The sequence below is a fragment of the Hesperophylax consimilis genome, chromosome 5 (assembly GCF_061612785.1).
Source record: "Hesperophylax consimilis isolate HC1 chromosome 5, BYU_Hcon_1.0, whole genome shotgun sequence".
NCBI lineage: Eukaryota > Metazoa > Arthropoda > Insecta > Trichoptera > Limnephilidae > Hesperophylax > Hesperophylax consimilis.
The window spans coordinates 9,552,986-9,573,979 of record NC_142840.1 but is presented as its reverse complement, the minus strand read 5'-3'; the positions used below and the strand labels follow the sequence as shown (position 1 = coordinate 9,573,979).

The 20,994-nt window shown below is 37.1% G+C and overlaps 1 protein-coding gene across 4 annotated transcripts in view; it reads right to left on the bottom strand.

Annotated features, from left to right (window-relative positions):
• Positions 1–17,158: 17,158 nt before the first annotated feature.
• The window catches only part of LOC149423499 (spondin-1), a 312,969-nt gene continuing 309,133 nt past the window's right edge, over positions 17,159–20,994 (bottom strand). For 2 of the 4 annotated variants that reach the window (XM_089631593.1, XM_089631592.1), the window contains one exon: positions 17,159–20,980. In XM_089631593.1, the coding sequence (XP_089487719.1) occupies positions 20,802–20,980 (179 nt within the window). In that variant the 3' untranslated portion in view covers positions 17,159–20,801. The remainder of the gene's footprint in view (positions 20,981–20,994) is intronic. The other 2 variants (XM_089631589.1, XM_089631591.1) reach the window with 1 other exon arrangement.

Here is a 20,994-nt window from a genome sequence, read left to right as displayed (position 1 = left end):
CTTAGCAAAAACAACAAATAATAAATTAGCTCGCTTTTGAATACATTATTTACAGTTGAAAAATAATAGTTAAGGCAGTTAATAGAGAATGACACATCTCTCGTGGTCATTTTAATGACATTTAATGATCATAGCATCGATAAAATACACAGTAGGAGCCACTCAAGTGATAACCTTCAAAAAAGCCTTTGTTGGTAAAAATTTCTGGTTTTACATTCGGCCGCGCTTCTCGAAAAATCACATCTCTAATTATTAATACGGAAACATGTTAACTGTGTGACTGTGTGTTGATCCTAATTTTTTATAAAATTAATTTTATTTCAAACCACAAATAAGTAAAGATAATGTAAAGAGAGCTAGAACTTTTTTTAATAATGAACTTAAAATACGGGATGAACTGTAAAATGTAACTGGATTCATTTGAGGATTCCTCATTGTGGACAAGTTTGGGTAGATATTGTCCAATTGAATTAGCAGTGCTACCCACATTTGGGCAGCTATCTCGAGTGGATAATTGATGAGTGAAAACAATTCAGACATAAATCATCGTTTTCTTGCAATAGGGGAGAATATATTTAAGAGATGAAGCTTGCTAACATAGCCGATTTTACATAGCATTTTCATACCACAATACCAATAATACCTACACATATTTATTTGTGATAATATTCAAATAAATCAACATTTTTTGTCCTTCATAATCAAACTAAACGAGTTACCTTCAACTTCTGCGCTTCATTCCTAAAATTTGGATAGCAAATGTCTCAGATTCTCCCTAGCTTTCCTCAGGAATACCTCCTTTTAAAGTTGCCGGAGAATGGGGGAAATTTTAATGCACCGCCCGTGGGGGGTGGATTTTTTCTTGGAAGTGAGAATATTATAAAAAATGGTTATTTTTATGAAAATGGAAATGCAGGCCCTGAACGAATGAGTGTTACTATTTAGGTTTTTTATTAGATTCAACACATATACAGACAGTAATAAACATTAAATGAAGAATTCGTATCATCACTATTTCACACAGATTAACATAGCAGCCGCTAGTAATAATAAACCTTTACGAATACTTTTTTATATAAATTTTAAGAGAAAACAAAAAATGTTATTGGAAAATTGGGAAGGAAGTGCGCAATACAATGAATAAATATGTTTTAGAGAATAAAGGGAAAATCAATTAATTCGAAAATGTTGTTAAACAGAATATTGAGAAAGTAAATAATATATGAAAGAAAGTTATTTGTTTTTTTACAGGAAAACAGCTTTCAATTGTCTACTAAAAGTATTGCGAGTATCAAAAATATTTTGAAATCCTTCAGGTTTGGATTTTGACTAAACAATTCACACATTCTTCTGATTGGATCTCAGACACCAGCGTTTGTGAGCGACCGGCTAATATGGAATAAAACGTTTAACTTAGATGTTGTGGGTGGTATTATTAAGTTTCTTAGTTTGAGTAAGTCAGGACAGTCGATAACGATATTTCAGACTTTATATAGGGTCATGAAGTCAATTATGTTCGACGGTTAGAAAGAATGGAGACGTTATATTTCAATAGCATATTTATATATCCCCGTTTAGGTGCGCTGATTCTGAAATTGAGACACTCGAGAAATTTATTTTGGATGATTTCCATATTGTCTTTATAAATACCGTAAAGTGGAGTCAATATGGAGGAGCAATATTCGTGTTGAGAACGGATAAGCTTAAAGTATTGTGCTTTTCGACTTACCGCTGCACGACAGGACCATATCGGAAAATGTGAAATATGAATTTCACTTAATTTTGTCATCAACACTAACTTCAATGACAACGAATTAATTTCTCGCCTTACTGGGATAGCGGAAATAGTACCTTTCATCAAATTGGTACGTAAATTGGTCACAAATACTGAATGTAATACTTTCTGAAATGTGTTCTTGCCTATAAGAGTGTTTAGAATATCACCAATTACAAGTTGGAGGTGATTATTAGATAGCGCTTTGCAGAATTTTGGAACTGATAAAAAGAGTTACATTTAAGAAATTCAAAATACCAAAAATATTTTCAACAGTGAAAATTTTACCATCGATATCTTCAGATTTTAGGTTTTAACATTCAATAAATGCTGGTATGTTATTTTTCTTCGGTTTTTAGTTAATTAAAAAAACAGTTATTACTTTTTCATGTATCATGTTTTCTTAATATCATTTTGCTTCAATATACGTGTATGGTTAATTTAAATTTAATGCGTTTATTTGATTGATTTATTTCGAAACTAAAACGTCACGTGACATCTATACCTTATGTGATGTCTATGAATGTCACAAGTGTGGAACAAAATTCTGTTGGTAATTCCTATGGGAAGACGTTCAATTTGTTTCAGTTAGGCGAAACTGAATAAAACAAATAATACATTGCTACGCTTGCAGAGTCGGGGACAACAATGCTGCCATCCTTGCGAAGAATGTGACATCTCCAATTTTCCACAAAATGAGTTGTATAAGTTGTTTTTTGTATTGCCAGTACAATATCTAACATCCAAACAAATTTGAAGATGACATATTTTTATGGTTTTTGAAAGATAAGAAATGCATTCAAATTTTACCGTTTACTAATCAATGAAATGTGGCATCTTGACGAATTTACCTTACAAATGTATATATACCTTGTCGTTGTCACTTTTTGGATATATACAAAAATAATGCACCTTTTTAAATATATATTAACGGCTTTGCCGTCTTTTTAGTATGAACCCTCACTCATGTTTCAAGCTTATTCCTACTTATCGTTTTAATAGATTTTTCTGTTTTAAGACAAAACAGCAATGCGCAGGAGGTGAGAGTATTTGATTCGGCTTAAAATGATACATGGTTTACAGTTATAAGTTTACTGTTAAAGAATAAAAAAATTAAAAATGTTTAGATATCCCAATGATACTCTTTCAAACCTATATTTTTATCTATTAATAATATTAAAAATGATTACGTTTCACATAAATGTGTTTTTTCCATCACGACGAATCATAAGTATTAATTATCATCTTATGATGCCTAATAATCTTTCATTAAAAGTGGAAATTATCGAATGCCACTTTTTAGTTATGTGACTTTTTGTGATGTAAAATGAAAATCCTCAAATATTAACTTTTGACAATGTATCACTAGTTATTTTTTTGCTGTTTTAAAAAGTTAAATATATTTATCCAAGATTGATTACTCCAATTTAAATATTTGTTGTATAACCGTATAAAAGGATTTTAATTATTTTATGTGAGTGTCACAAGAGTCCCAACTGATCCCAACGCTCTGGAGCCAGTGAGACTATGGCATCCCCACTCAGGGTATGTTGTGAGGCTGAAGATAGTGGTGAGGGTAATGAGATGGGGAGGAGAAAGCCGAAAACCTGGCTGTTCAGATCTGGTCACCAAATACGGCTAAAACAAGGTTTCAATTCTGAATGGTGGTCTTACACCAGGGCGATACTAAAAGTATATTCCACTCTGGAATGTTCTGCAAATATACAAAATATTATTTTACATAATAAATTGTCACATAACACAAACAAATCAAATAAATTTACTTCCAAACGCGACTTTCGGCTTGCTAGTCGAGAGCCTTACACTTCAAGCACGGAGGCCATCAAATAATATTTAGCGTACGTTTTAAAAAATATATATCTGTATTTAACAAGGTGGTAGAGATCATTTTATGTTTGCTTTATATTGAAAACATTTGCCTATTTGGAGAAGACAGTCTCTTCTTAAGGACAGCAGAATGGACCAAACACACTGAAAAAGTGAAGGCGACTGGAGACGCCTTGTTAGAGCAATAGGTCCTCAGGGGTGCAAAATTATGATGATGAAAAAAATGTTACAGTCACACCCAATTTTCTCTCTTGGGAATATTAGCCGAAATCAATAAGCCGAAAAATTGTTTTACTCCATTATGAAAACTTCAATATCTGTCATTTAATACATCATTTGCAGTAAATATTTTCGACTAATAATCGTGAAAATAAAAGAAAATAGGTTTTTTTAAAGTAAATTATTTTAATCTACTCCGCCCATAAATATTATCGTTAAAGGAAATTAGCCGCTTACGCCATTATCGTTCTCAGTTATGGACCAACGGAACATGAATTTCACCATTAACCCACATTATGTTATCGTGTTCAACAAAACGTTTAATCGTTATTGGATAATGACCGGATTTCATTAACGTTTTCTAACGATTTTGGTATTACAAGTTTTTGGCTTGAAATGGAATATTAAAGTGGAAAACTGATAATTGCATTTGTTTTCTGAAATCGCAAAATAAAATAAGTATTTCAAATTCTTTAGTCGGAAATTAAAATGATACTGTTTCGAATTAATGAAAGAAATTTAAGTTTTCATTTTTTTAATCACTTAAAATGAAATGATCCACACTAGAAATTTCTATTATTTGAAGGGAATCGGTCGAGAAGTAATTATTTGACCTTAGTTACCTTATTCCTTATATCATTTAAATTAATATAAGGAATATTTGAGACATGTTCCGGGGTGGAATATACTCTCAGTATTTCCCTTGTGTAAGACCACCATTCAGAATTGAAAAGTTGCCTGAAATGGCTATGGACGTGTTTGGTGACTATATCTGAATATCCAGGTACTTCCCAACCTTGTTCCTTTCCATGCTTTATTTTAACTATAAATAGATAGTTTTTAACTCGATAGGTGGCGATGTTATCAAGATTTGAAAAAAACTTTTTATTTCAGATTTCTCATGCAAACATACATTTAACTACACATTTTAATATTCCTACACAGAATGCGGTCTGTGGCAGGATAATGCTGCCCGGGCCCACTAGTTTATTTATATATTTCTGATTACATTTTAAAATTTTTACTGATTTTTTGAAAAGCTCGTTAGGATGGAAAAACTGATTTAGGGGTCTATTTTTTTGAAGACTTGACTTGTTTATAAATTGTGTGTATGATGTAACCCGCTAATGCCTACTAATTGGGAAAAAAGGTTCCGGATTATGTGAAAGCTGGGATTACTCAAAATCTCTGTTTGCGCAATTACATCGTATGATTTTAAAGTCATACAACACCAAATAAGTTTTTCTAAAAACATAATGTTTTCTACAGAATAAGGAGAAATGTGATACATTAAAGTTTAATAAAAAAAACATCTTACATATATTTGTAATAATGTACCTACCTACATTTATTAAATTGTGAATACAAATAACCATGTTTTTTTAGCTATACAAATATAACCTATTCGTTTTAAAACCACTTATTTCTTCATATTCATATTTTATTATCTACATGTTTTTAGCTGTGTCTGTATGTGTGTGCCCGTACAGTTATTCTTGCCTATACACCAATATTAACGCCCCCTTGTGGGATCGTTAAGACTGCATTGGTGAAATGTCACCATTCGGAACTGAAAAGTTAACCTCACAATATACCTCAGTTGGTGATGCCATAGACTAACTTATCTTGGTTAACAGGAATATAAAATTGGATTTAATATACCTTCACAATTTTTTAATTTTTCTCTTTCGTTGTATTTTTTTTTATTTATTTAAAGAAAGCAAGACAAAAATATATATTACAGTAAATAATAAAATAAAATACAGAAAAAAAACAGAAAAGTTCCAATAAACTACTTTTCAGTAGTTTGTCGATGGCAACTTTTCACATAAAAAAATATCAAAAAAAGATAAAAACTTATTTTACTTAATGACAACAGTGATAACAATAAAAAAATAACAATTTGTTTTAAAAATATAAAAACATATACACAACAGTGATAGTATCTACCTATAGTTTGTATTAGACTCTAATACAAACTATTTCTTTCAGCGAGCCAATTTTTCAACAAAATATTTGTTTTTACATTTTTTTATTTCAGCAGGTAACATATTTAAGCAACTAGGTATCATGTAGTCCAGTGTTCTTTGTCCATATTTGTTTAAATGCTTAGGTACAATTAGTCCTTCATTTATCGTAAAACGAGTATTGTAAGTGTGGTCCAGTCTATTTATGTATATAGGGCTATTCATATGCTGAAATATAATTTTATACCACAGAATTGATATTATTGAGAAAATTTTAAGATTCTGATAAAGGTATGGAACATTATGCCTTTGTTCGTATAAACTTTTATGAGCTAATAATTTAACTAGTGAATTTTGAACTGATTGAACATGGTTTATATTTGTTTTACATGAAAGTCCCCATGCTGTGATTCCATACCTTATAATAGATTCAGCTAGTGATAACTAAATTATTCTAAGTGTACGTATTGGAACATAAAATTTTAATTGATATAATCTATTAACAATAGATCTCAGACGTTCACAGACTTTATTTATTTGTAAGTACCATTTGAAAAAACAATCAATAATAATACCTAAATATACATACTCTGTGACCTGTTCAATATTTTCACATGTACATATTGCAGGAATACCAATATGTAAGCAATTTGAAGTGTGTGTCTTTATTTCAGGTGTAATAATATTTGCCTTAGCATTGGGTGATCTAATATGTATCAATTTAGTTTTTTTGGCATTTATAATTAAACCAGAGTCGTGAGACCATTTCAAAAGTTCAATGTAATATTTTTGTAATAGTTCAATACATAATTGCAAATCAAATAAAAAAAAATCACCAATGCAGTATCGTCCGCATATACAAAGTGTTTTACTTGTTTAAAAATGTACTTAATAAAAGATACATAAATAATATATACAATTGGGCCTAATATGGAACCTTGAGGAACGCCTGCTAATATTTTCCTTTGTTTACTTAAGGTGTTCAAAAGTTTTATTTTCATGCATCGGTTGCTCGAGTAATTTTCAAAGAGCTTTAAAAGTTTCCCTCTTATTCCTATGATTTCTAATATTTTCAATAATTTTTTATGATTAATAGTGTCAAATGCCTTGGAATAATCTATAAATTAGTGTAATACATGATTTTGGTAAGTTTTTAGATTTCCACGGCCAAAAGCATTTTTGTTGTTTGTTTTTGGGGTGTTATGCCGTGTTGCGCTAACTCCTTCTTTAGCCGACGTTTCGGACAGCGTTGCAGTGTCCATCATCAGGGCAGATCTGGTAGATCCGAAGATGTGTAATTGTTGTTTTTTTTTTTTTTCATTTTCTAGATTCTTATATTCCATGAAGTGGTGAATCATTTAAATTTACTGAATTTAAAGTTAATGTTCTTTATACAAATAGAACGGCGTCATATGCGCCTCACAATTTTTACCTCATATGGGTTTATTCAAATATTACCTGGCTTTTAAAGACTTAGAGGCCTTGTATTTTCTCGGTAGGGAAAAAATTTGTTACCTAAAAACCCTACTAAAATTGCATGTATCATCATCCAGCATCAGCACCAGCGGCGACCTACAGCGGCCATATACTACATACGTGTCTGTTTGTGTTGTGTTGGGATTGGGAAGGAAATTTTGGCTGCGCCCTTTTGTTGGAGTCCTTCCGCATTTGCCATTGGGAGTAAGGAAAATCGCAGAAAACCTTACCCAGGAAGGAGCGGCCGAATGTCAACTTGAAACGTTTGCGGCCTTCAGTAACATCGGTATATGATGTCCTGCATTTTTGAGATGTGTGTGTGTGTGTCTGTTTTTATGTTAATATATACTTATGGGAAGATAGAAAATAAACATACATATACATACAAATTATAAAATATTATATAAATATATAAATAGATATATAAACGTTATATATTTAGGAAGGGAGTCGGGAGTTCAGGAAATACCTACTGCTCGCTATTCGTCCGCGTCTAATTCTGGTATGTGCCATATGTGGTCATGGTCCATGAGGATGTGTTTCGGTAGTCTATGTGTGTATCTGAATGTCAAGTCGCTCGGAGCATTGTATTGTCCTATGTCTCGTATAAGTTGATTTTTACTAAGTGTGAGTGATTTGTAAAAGCGTTCAGTCAGTCTGTGTGTGAATTCGTATAGAGTTGGAATTTGTTCTCGTTCGTGTAATCTCTTCAAGTTTGTTCTGAGTCTCGTGTTGTATGTGATTTTAATGCAGAGATTTTGAAGTGTCTGTAGATTCTTGTGGTCTGAGTGTGAGATGCTGCTCCATACGGGAATCGCATAAGAGAGTACTGGACGAATGAGCGAGTAGTAGACGAGGAGTTTGGTTTTGGGAAGTAGCGGACTCCGTCTATTGAAAATTGGCTTCATCATGCCGATCGCTTGTCGCGTGCGCGTGTGTATCTTCGCTTGGTGAGATTTCCAGTTGAGGCGGGAGTCCATGGTCAGGCCCAGATATGTCACTTCATCTTTCCATTCTATGCTGTGTCCTCCCATTTCGATGTTAAAGTCAGGTGTTCTGTTTACACGTTTTCTCGTGAACATGATGGCTTCAGTTTTCGCCTCGTTCAGTTTCAGGCGCCATTTTTTGTAGTATTCTACGAGCGCATCGAGCGCCCTCTGTAGGTAAATAGCGGCCATATTCGCTTTCAGCGAGGAAACGTATAGTTTGACGTCATCAGCGTAGATAGACAGATTGCATCTCTCGTCTCGGGGGATGTCGAAGGTAAACAGAATGAAGAGAAATGGTCCAAGTAAACTTCCTTGCGGCACGCCTTTTGGAATCTCACGCATTGAAGATAGCACGTTCCTTATGAACACTCTGAACGATCTATTCTTTAGGTATTCCTGTATCAGTCTCGTTAGGTATATGGGCGTGTTAGTGCGGTGCAGTTTATGCACGAGCCCGTCTATCCATACTGTGTCGAATGCCTTCTCTAGGTCGATGAGCGCAGCGGCGGTGAAGCGATGTTCGTTAAATTTTCTTGCGATAAATTCCGCTACTCTGGTGAGTTGATGGGTCGTGGAGTGCCTCTTTCTGAAGCCGAACTGCTCGTCTGGCAACGTTTTGTTGTCGTCGTGGTGTGGTACAAGCCTGTTGAGTATAATTTGTTCAAATACCTTGCTCAGCGTAGATAATAGGCTAATCGGCCGGTAACTTGTCGGCTGCGTTCTATCTTTATTCGGCTTTGCGAAAGGCAGCACGGTCGCCGATTTCCAAATCTGGGGGAAATGCCCGGTCATGAGGCAGGCATTGAACAATTTTGTTGTGTAGATGATGGCTTTTTGAGGGAGATGTTTGAGTAAAATGTTATGAATTTGATCGCTTCCCGGCGCCTTGTTTGTTCTCAATCGCCTGATTGTGACAGCAATCTCGCTTGGCGTAGCAAAGTGAATATCTTCAGCGTTTGTTTGCTCTGCTTCCCTCAAGTCTCGTAGAGAGTCTTCTACGATCCGGTCTGTAGCCGGGTCGGAAAGGCCGTCTGTAGCGGCGTAGGCTCTCTCGAACCCGTCGGCGAGTGTTTCAGCTTTTTCCTGTAGCGAAAGCGCCGTCCCGGGGCCGTTCAGTTTCTGTAGCGGGGGGATTGTGAAGTCTTTATGTCGCAGCGCGCTTGCCATTTTCCATAGGGAATTATCCTTCGGCGTGAGTGATGCGACTTTTTTGTCCCAAAGTTCGCGCTTGAGTTTTGCGATTTCGGTCTTGATTTCCCTCTGCAGGCAGTTATACGCTGTCTTGAAATATTCGTCGCGTGTGCGGTGAAACATGCGTCGCAGGCGATTTTTCTCCTTGATGAGCGATAGAACGTACTCGGGAAGCTTGATCGTGTATGGGTGTATTTCTTTGAGAGGAATGTGTGTATCTTGTGCTGTTTGAAGAATCTCTGTGAGAGTGCTTGTAGCTGCGTCGATTTCTTGTGGCGTGCGCAGAGTTCCCGAAGTGAGATGAATTCGTTCGTTGACTTCTTTTTTGAATCCTTCCCAGTTCGCATCCTTGTAATTGCGCTGTTTTCTGGGGGTCCTTGAAGTTGTGCCGCCTATAGTAAAGCTCACGGGCAGGTGGTCCGAAGACAGTTCGTCTAGTGTGCGCAGTGGAGATATTGTCTTGACATTTTTCTCGAGTACTATGTCCAGTGTACTCGGATATCTAGATCGTTGCGAGTAGTACGTAGGTCTGTCGGGCGCCATTATCGAATAGGTATTTGTCTGCATGTGTGTAAAGAGCGTATTTCCGTTCGCATTTCCTCTGTAGTTATTCCAATAGTTGTGTTTGGCGTTTAAGTCGCCTCCCATCACAACAATCGGTCCCAGATTGAGCAATTTATTGAGATCTTCTCTCACTAGGTTACTTTGGGTGCAGTATACGGAGATGATGGTATGCGCTCTACCCTCTATGGTGACTTCGATAATCGTGGCTTCAGCGTGCTTCAACTTCGGAGTAGGTATTCTTGTGGACGTCATAGATTGTCGAACGAATATTGCGGTTCCTCCGCCTGATCTTCCTTGTCGATCGTCACGATAAATCTCGAAACCTTGCACTCTCAGCGGTACGCTTGGATTCAAGTGAGATTCTGATAGGAGAATAATGTCGGTGTGTAATTCGTTTGCCAAAGCGAGCAGTTCGTCTGTCTTGTTGCGCACGCTAAATGCGTTCCATACGAGGACTTTCACCGTCTCGGTATTAGGCATCGAGGGTGTCTAGGAGCTCAATCAGGATGACGAGCTTGTCTGCTCTTGTTGCGCAGCGGGCGAGCTGTGATCGCATCCTCAGGAGGCCTTGGAGTAGGGCCATCAAGTCCAGGTTATCTTCAGAAGAGGTGGACGCGCGCACGGGCTCCTGCTGTGGGCGGGGTTGTGGGGGCGGCGCGGTCTCGCGCTGCTCTTGGGCGGGGGCGGTGCCTCCGGCTACGTTGGCCCATGTGCGTCCATCCGTCCTCGGCTGAGGAGGTGGCCTGCTCGGGTTCTGTTCTGCCGGCGGTCGTTGGGCCCTTCTGGCAGGTCACTGCTGTATTGAGGCGACGTATGCTACCCGCTTGGGGCAGCCTCTGTAGTTGGCGGGATGCGGGCCTGAGCAGTTGCAGCATGCGGCGGGCTCATCTCTCGTCTTCTTGGGGCATTCTGCCGAAGCATGCTCCAGTAAGCATTTTACGCACCTTGCTGTGTGCGAGCAGTTTCGGGACCCATGCCCGAAGTCTTGGCACCTGTAGCACTGGGTGCCGTGCTGTAAATGGTTGCTCCTGTGCTTCTGGAGGCGAATGCGGCAGTGGCACAGGTATTTGACGGCCGCGCGCAGCTGTCCCATGTTAACTTCCTTGTTGAAGTGTGCTAAGTATAAGGGATACTCGATTGAGGCTGTCATCTTGACCACCTTCACAGCTGGGAATCCCTGCGACTCCAGATCCGCCGCGATGTCTTCCACTTCGACGAGCGGCAGGCCCTTGATGACGGCCTTTTTCATCTTTTCTGCTTCGGCCGTGAATGTATGGAAGCCGCGAGCCTCCGCCCGCAGTCCATTGGTGAGGGCGCGATGGTCCTCCATCGTGCGCACGAAGATGTTGGCCGTGCCGCCCCTGTTATACCTGAAAGTAAAATGCTTACCAGCCCCCAGATGTCCTTGCACCGCAGCTGTGATCTGCGCGTGTGTCATGTTCCCCAGGGTCATCACGACCGGGGGAACGCGGTCTCTCCTGCCGGTACCTGCGGGAGAGAAATTATTATTAGTATTGGCACGCTTTATACGCGGCGCGCCGGCGCCTTCGCTTACCTCGGGCAACTCATCAAATCGATTGCCACACTGGAGCGGTTGTGGTCCCCGTGGGGACATGGGCCTCTTCACGGGGTTGGACGGCCTCGTCCAGCCTCCATCCTGGGGGGCAGCCGTCTCCATCGGCTGCTGCGGTCTTGGGGGCGCCACGTAGGCCGACGCTGGGCCTATCGGGGGGCGCGTGGGGGCAGAACTGGGTCCTGCTGCCCAAGAGGGGCCTGCTGCGGGCTCCGTCATCTCGGTGGCGTCGGGCGTCGTGGAAGCCGTGGTGGTGGATGGTCTCCGGGTCCTTGGGTCCTCGGGGCGGGGCTGTGGTGCGGGGACCGTATAGCGCACGGTCCCGGTCTTCTTACGCAGCGCGATTTGATGAGCGCCGGGCGGTACCACGACCGGGGAGTCCTCGTGGTCTTCAGGTAGCATCCTCGTCGGGAACATCTTGACATGCGGAAGTCTGTGTCTCCTCTTAAAAAGAGAGCACGTCTCGGGTGCTTGCGGGCGGTTTGTAGGGGCCAGCGTGGATTTTTATGTTGAGTAATACTTTGCGTGAAGAAGTGTTGCCTTGAGAAAGGCAGTTGGGGGGCGCGAGCGCCTGCTCAGTGGGCCGGCGGGATTCCTCCGGCCGGCAAAAGTAGCGGGGCCTGGCTGAGTACACAAGCCAGACAAAAACGATTCTGTGGTTGTGTCACAAACCACAAAAAATATCTCTCCCAATCATATCTCTATCTATCTATCTGTGTAATTGTTGGTTGTCGAGTTTGTGCTTATTTACTTGGAAGCGATACCGTGCCGCCAGCTTCAATCCACTACAAGCCTGTAGGTATTACAGTACAAAGGAACATACAGGTAATACCTACAGTACAAGGAAACCTACAGGTCAGACACTGCAACGCTGTCCGAAACGTCGGCTAAAGAAGGAGTTAGCGCAGCACGGCATAACACCCCAAAAACAAACAAAAAAAAAAATATTTTTACTATTTAATTCATCATTTATTAGGCTGGCAAACTTCTGAATTAGCATTTCAGTGCCCTTTTTTTTCTGGAAGCCGTATTGATTTGTATCAATAATAGAAAAATCTTCTAAATATTTAATCAATTTTATCTGAATGTATTTTTCAAGGATTTTTTCGAGTGATGGCAAAATACTAATCGGTCTATAATTACCCAATACAGTGTGATCACCGCTTTTATAAATAAAATTGATTAAAGTTGTGGATTTTTACCATAGACATTTGAATATTAGTAGACCTGCCCTAAGTGATAAAAGCGTATTATTCCCCACTCCACATACCGGTTCCATTGGAGCCGGCTGGGCTCGCATATGGCCTCCCGTGAATCTAGAAAATGTGACGTCATCATTTTTGTGCGAACTAGCATCGAGCTATGGTGGAGCTTCTTCGGGTAATTTTACGAAATAACACGGCAAAATGGTGGCTTGTGCTATGAAAACTTGAAAAGATGGAAGTGAAAAAGAGAATAAACCCAATTGTCGTATTACATTCCATAGGTAAGCATTATTTTACTTTATTTTTGGCTTATTCACATCGTATAATATGGATCAGTTTTAGAAACATATTATACTATCACATCGAGATACATGTCCACGCAAAACACAAAGCCGTTTGCATAAGAATCAGGGATGTGCCTTCGCCTTTGGCGCTTTGATAAAATACATAATCGTATCATTTGGAATGACTATTTTTTCATCTGTTATTTCTTGCTGGAACTTCGTCGTATTAATGAAGGATAATAAACCAATCATTTTTAAATTTATTCCACTTTAATGGCGTTATAACTAAACGAGTTTTGAATTTTACACAACTCATAAACAACACTTAATATAGTGTATCGAACATGAAAACATGATTTTATTGCATTTAATTTTAATTTCGACTAAAGTTGAACATCTGCAAGCTTGATGACCCCTTTTCCAAATCATAATATTTACCAGTTGAAAAATCTATCAATCTGTTACCAGGCCGCAAAAAGTCTGAATCTAATTCGATAACCCTTTTTTTCTAAAACGAAATCAAAATATTGACAAAACCAGTCGCTGTGCGAAATTATTATTCGCACCTAAAAACACCTGCGTCTGGAACGAAAACAAGTTGTGGTGATGATTTGACGTCACAAGAACTTGTTAGAGAAATTATAAATAGCTAAAAACAACACAATATGGGACAGTCAAATTTCAAAAATTAACACGAGTGGACGGAACACCTACAGTAAAAACGCGATCTGTTAATTATAATTTAAGAAATTATAAATTCCTGAGTGTCAACTGAAATCTGTAGTCGCTTCTGTTCCTCCATCACGGCACAATCATTTTAAAGATTACAACTATTTTGCAATGAGCTGTTTAGGGCCGGCATTCTATCAGCTGAGCCAGACGCATCTGTCATCATTACAATAATGGGGCGTCTCCGTGTGCCGGCTCTTATAAGCAAATGACCATGCCACCGCTGAATACCTGCTGGCTACCGACTGAACTGCCCACTGCCGCTGATCACCTAGAGGCTGGCCAATCCCTGCTGCGTTGATGCTGACAACCTAGAGGCTGATGAATTCCTCCTGGCTACCGACTGAAACAGCCACAGATGCTGACAACCTAAGGACTGACGAATACCTGCTGGCTACCGACTGAACTGCCCACTGCCGCTGATCACCTAGAGGCTGGCGAATCCCTGCTGCATTGATGCTGAAAACCTAGAAGCTAGCCAATTCTTCCTGGCTACCAACTGAATTAGCCATTGATGCTGAAAACCTAGAGGCCGGCAAATTCTTCCTGGCTACCGACTGAATTAGCCATTGATGCTGAAAACCTAGAAGCCGGCCAATTCTTCCTGGCTACCAACTGAATTAGCCATTGATGCTGAAAACCTAGAGACTGGCCAATTCTTCCTGGCTACCGACTGAATTAGCCATTGATGCTGACAACCTAGAGACCGGCCAATTCTTCCTGGCTACCAACTGAATAAGCCATTGATGCTGAAGCCTAGAGGCTGGCCGATTCCTGCTGGCTACCAATTGCTCCAGCAGTCGCCTACGCCATTTGATGTATCGTATGGCGCGATGATGAACAATGTGCTCCAATCTGAAATTATCGCTGAAAGAATTCCGATTGTCTCAGTTTTCTATTTGTGTTTTAATCACAGTTGTATTGAAATACATATAACTTTTTCTTGTAAATTGGGTTGGCTGTAAAAAATAGGAAGTACCTATAAGCTACACCCCTTTGTACGTTCTGTATACAAGTACAATAATGATAATTAAAATGTGAATTTTGATTCGAATCGTCTTTCTTTTATAATGGTTTGGATAGAACACCTTACGGTGTTTTACTTAAATCATTACCCAGGTTGAGGACTGATGTGTGCCGGTGCTTATTATTTACAGTCTTTTCTTGTGCAGGTAAACACGTCCCGTACATATAGGATAAATAGTTGGTTATCAATTGTGAAAAATCGGTATGTTTAGAAGTAAAATGTAGATATAGTGAATGTATGTACGGTACTGCTGGAACGAGAAGGAGTGCATATCCCGTAATGCGCTAGGTTATACCGAGTGGCGATGTGTGATAGAAATTTTTTTTTTGATTTTAATTGAAAAAGTGTCATCGGTCAGCAAAATGATGTCCAAATTTTTACTCCAAATACTCTTAGGAATTGCTGGTAAAATCTGTGTGTATATAATTTCGTTTGTTTTTTTAGTTGTTTTCCTTTTCTATTATTTTATTAAAAGTAAAATGTTATATATTTTCTTAGAGATTTCCCAAAAAGAAGACTTGAAGACAATGTGGCAACTTTCATCCGGTAAAAGTGAGCAGACAAGTATTCGTAACCTTCGTATCTGCTCAGAACAATTTTTCTCAAGGTCACTGGCGTCATCACAGTCAACAGATTAATACCTTCTTCCTATGCTGGTTCATCTTTTAAATGTATTGTTATTCAGCTGTTATTATTTATCCAGCATCGAAAATACAACTCCTGAACATGTTGTTTTCTCTTAAACTGAGCTGTTATTTTTGTACATTATTTAAACCCCTGTAAGTTGTTTATTAAATGCTGTTCTCACAAATATACTTTAATTCTGAACCCTTCTCTAACCTAACCTAACCTAAAAACGTGTAAGCAAATATTATACCCAAAAAATAAATAAAAAGCACTTTCATCGAAAAAATACTCTCAAATAATACCCCACATCTGGCTACGTACGATCCGACTTGCCGAACCCCGATAAGTCGGGCGGTAGAGGGGGGGGGGGGGGGGGGAAGTTGTTGCCTACACACGATGTATCGATGTCGTGGTGAGAAGTACCTAGATATGTAAATCTGGTCACTAAACACGCCTAAAGCCATTTCAAGTAGTTGGGGCGATACTGAGAGTATCTGAAAAACAAGGAGCAAATAATAATGTAACTGCTACGTATTATTGCAATTAAATAATGTGTGAAATAATTGACGTAAACTAATTTTAATTAAAAAAGATAATTACATTATTTTATTATAAATAGGAATAGAGAGGTTGTGACAACCCTCGATCATTGTCGCTGTTTACTGGGGTAAATAAATTTTGAAACATTTGTAAAAGTGTCTTAACTAAATACGGAAACAAAATATTTGACTCTGAAAATAGAAGAAATTTACTTTTCCGAATTTGGACTTCGCAAATTTGTTCATAACGTGGCGAGCAATTTGTGCTCCCATGTAAAAATATCTATTCATTCAAAAGCAGATTTTACTTTTAAGAACTAAATGGTGATATTATAATGCGAGATGCCTATATACTGTCAAATTGATTTATTGACGAATCACAGTCAACTTTCACCTCTGCGTCCCGCAACTTCTGGTTTGACCCCTCGCCTTTAAGTTTTCGTCTATTAATTTTCATATGTCTATGGTATTTACTTCATTTTAGGTAAGCCACCGACATAAATTTAGGACACATCTGCTCATTAGATAACTCGACTCTGTGCAGAAACGAGTTGTCCGTTTGATAAAATCTCCCATCTCAACAAAAGGATAGCAATCTTTAGAACACAGGCGGATGGGAATTTAACTAACTAACAAACCATCACGCCGTTTCCCCGCAGGAGTAGGCACAGAGCAAGGACCGCCAAACAACTCGGTATTGGCAAACACTCCTTGTCTCATTCACATTCATACTTCATCTCATACATACTCTTCTATTATTCTGCCTCTTTACATGGCCCGACTCGAGTATCTGATTCACTTGATCGTACCATGTCTTCCTCTGGCGTCCCCGACTTCTGCTACCATTCGCATTTGCATCATATATCCTCCTTACACTCCTATCTTCGCTCATTCGCTCTATTTGCCCAAACCATCTAAGCGTCCCTTTTTTAAACTTACCCATTACGCTAACATCATTACGCTTTGCGGATCTCCACATTCCTAACACGATAAAACGTGGTTTTACCACACATACGTCTCAGGAATCTCATTTCAAAAGAATTCAATCTACTTTCATCCTTTCTTTGAAAAGCTTCCTTTAATTGCCAGGGCGACTAAAAAATAAAAATAAATGTTTATTTTAAAGTATTTTATTTGAAATGCTCATACATTAAATATTGTAATTATTACATAATAATAGGTTTATTATATTATTATGTAATAATTACATTCCATATTGTAATTATTACATAATAATAGGTTTATTATATTTTGTTAAATCATTTCTCCCTAAAAACATTAGCTTTTATTTACAACCATTCCATTTAAAACGAAATTTATTGTCACTCCCTCCTCAAAAGTTGGTAAGCTTTCTACCAAAATATGTTTTTTAAACCTACGATATTTTTCAACCTCCTTAAAAATGTAATGATATTTTATTGGTTAACATTAAAATAAGTATTTACATTCTTTCTCTTAATTACATCACTGACAAATACTATAACTATTTTTTTACAATTGTTATAAAAGTAGCTCTACATAATACCACCGACAAGTAAATATCATTTATTTGGTTCACGAGGCATATTTATTTGTCTCGTACAAACCAGATTTTGATGTAATTACATCTAATACAACATATTCTGTGAATGATTGAAACTAAACATAACATTACAAATTTATTTGAAAAATATCTCTTGTCGACACATTTAACGAATGGAGCCAATACATGTCATTATCCCGCTTTATAGGGGAGCAGGGGTAAGAGTGAGCCATGTGGAGGAGTGACCCATGTAGAGGCATGAATCATTGACCATGTGATTGTGAAATACCAATCAAAACCTTTTTCAAATCTTGACCAACACATCACGTGCAGTAGTTACTGCGCGTTCAGCAGTCACATTCAGTTGCCGTCCGTGGCCCGAATTTGCGGGTACTTGTGGTTTCCGTGCTTTTCGGTGCTAAAGTAATATTTATGTACTGTTTTTGTACACCTTTGCTGATTGGTTCTTAAAAGCACATGATGAACGATGTAGTACCAAGAAATGTGCGCTTGTAGTGAATATTATACATAACATTTGTTTGGGGAATTATTTAACTTGTTTCGGATGCCTAAAATGAAATGGAAAATTGGTAGAATCACCTCTATCTTTATAAATACAAGCCGTGGTGTAGAAAAAGAGCTGACAGTTAAAAATACCTGTTTTAGGACTTTTGCACTCAATCAAAGATAGCGGTGGTCGAATTTACTAAGACGTCTAATATTATATTAATGAATCCGTAAAAAGTGCCAAACTTTCACTTTAATTTACATTATTATTTTATATTTTGATTGGAATTATGTTTTAGTCAAACCTTATTATTTTTACAGCTGGTTTTATTAGAATAACACCACAGTTACGTTCAATTCCACCCACTTCGTGGTTCAATCATACCCATACATGATTAGAAGTGAACCAGTAGGTATATTGCGATGAGTGCTAAGATAATAAGAAACTAAAATAAAAAAAAATAAGTAATAATAAAAAAATAAAATTGAAATAATGAATGTCTAATGAAGATCCTTTCACTTAATTGGTTTAAAAATAAATTAATTAAAAATAAAATAGCCACAGAACACTGCAAATTAAATTTTCGGAGTAAAGTCGTTTCTCGAGTCAGATTTGACCGATGTAATTGTAATTTTTTCCCTCGAAAAAGAATTTACAAAAAAAAAAGTTTTGTGAATAGTTTCAATTTAGGGGAGAGTAGAATTTGAGTGTTTAGAGTTTAAAAGTTTTCTTTTTTTTAATTGATTAATGGGATAACAAAAAATAAAATAATGAATTGATCAATAAAGTATCTTTTCTTGAACACCTGTTTTTAATTGTGTTTAATAGCCGATTTACTGAATAATTTTATCACTTGATGTAAAATATAATATTCCAATAAATTTAAATATTTAAAAATAAGATGAAAATAACCCAATATAATGTTTACACTACTCAATTGAATTCGGGTCCAATTAGACCCAAGAACACTACATAAACATATATACTACGAGTATGTAGTTGAATATATGTATATCAGTTATGTGTTACATGCAAATAAAAATTCAAAAAACGTTATCAACTTTCTCTGCTGATTTATCTTGTTCCCTTTCCTCAGTACAACCGTTTTTAAAAAAAAATGGTTCACTCCTACCCATTTCCCCTACTATTTTAGAGACATATTAAAATCTGTTAAAGAAAAAGACATAAAAAATAGTTTTATACCCAGGACATGTATTTACTGTTCATCAAATTAATGCTCGATGAATTCAATGTTTTTTTATACCGGTGGACCGGGAGATTATTTTTGCATTATTTGCAGGCCAAATAAAGATGAAATGGGCAAAAAACGGATTTCAGGCGTAATTTCTTAGAACTGTGCTTAGTGGATAAGAGATGTTTTTCATATAATCAATTCAAAAGCACTGCGATGAAAAGTTTAATACTTTAAAAATTTTAAAACGAAATATTTTTCATTATAATCTTTTTATTGATTTATATAAAGCGTTGTGAAAATTTTGTTTTAAAAATATACATTTGATGAATAAAATACAATGATTTTTATATCACTCTTTTCCTCGATATGACTCAATGTATTTTCTATAAAAGCAATTTTCAGTAGGTACCTGAAAGAAGGTTTTTATTTTGCGAAATATTTAATATAGTTTTAAATATTAATACGGTACAAATAAATTATCACTATTGATAAGCATCATTGATTTGGTAAGGGTAAATGCTGATATCATTAGAAAAATAAACATTCTTAATAAATAAAAACATATGATATTCAAATTTAAAAAACATTTAACACATTTGTTCACAGTGTAAGCAACCTAACAGACTATTTAAGCGTTTGAATATAACATTCGCCCGAAATTTTTCATTGATTACATTATGCAACTAATTATTTTTAATTTCACAAAGTGTAACATATTACAAATAATGGCGTACCAAACTAGAATTTGCATGCTTAACTGTGTACCTTTTGTTTGATTAATGTATTACAATAACATTTCACCAGCCACCTACTTAGTAATTACACGGAGTCTACTTGATCTACAAGCAAATTGTGGGGATGAAGTAGGTACTAAAAGTACATATAAAATAAGCCACAAGAGTATCATACAATATTAATTTTACTGTGTTCCTTAAAACGATAATAAAAATTGTATTGCACCTTAAATAACAAACCAACCAATAATTATTTCTTTCAGTCTGACTATTGGCCCGCCATATTCGTTTCTTTACAAAATCGGTCCAAGAATAGCAGATGATATTATGATGATAATTATTAATTACAACTCTCTCGCAGGCAAATTTAATGTTTAAATTTATATTGCCGTCAAACAAGAAGACATTTAAACCTTTGTTATCATTCCATTATTTCATAAAAAAATACACATTAATATTTTGATGATTGAATATTTAATAAAAGATAATATTATCTTTTTGTTTAAATTCAGATCCGCTGCTACTCACGAAGTGAAGAGAGGATTTTAGAGTAAGGTTCATATTGATTGGAACCGTGAATAATTTACGTTAAAATAAGATTTTCAGGTGTTGAATGTACCTGTTAACTCAAAGGAATGAAAGGTCATCAACAATTCATCCCAAGTTCTCGTTCAATTCTCATAATATTAAAAAATCTTTGAGAAAATCATACAAGACAATCGTAAATTATAAACGCACGACTGCACATGTTGAAATCACAGCTCACTTCTTCTTAAGATCTGGGTTTATTCCTTTTCTTGAGTGTCGAAGTAATATCTTTCTTTTAACCTTCAAAGGCGACAAGGCATGAGGTCACACGACTGCTTGTCGAATCTGGGAGCGCAGGGGGTGCCTCCGTTTGCGGAGGGGCGAAGTATGCCCCTTGTGCGTTGTCTCACCGCCCCATCTCCACAGGACTCAGAACAAGGACTCCAGGGAGACCACTCGGACATGATGCAATCTCTTCTGGCTATTGAAAATTTA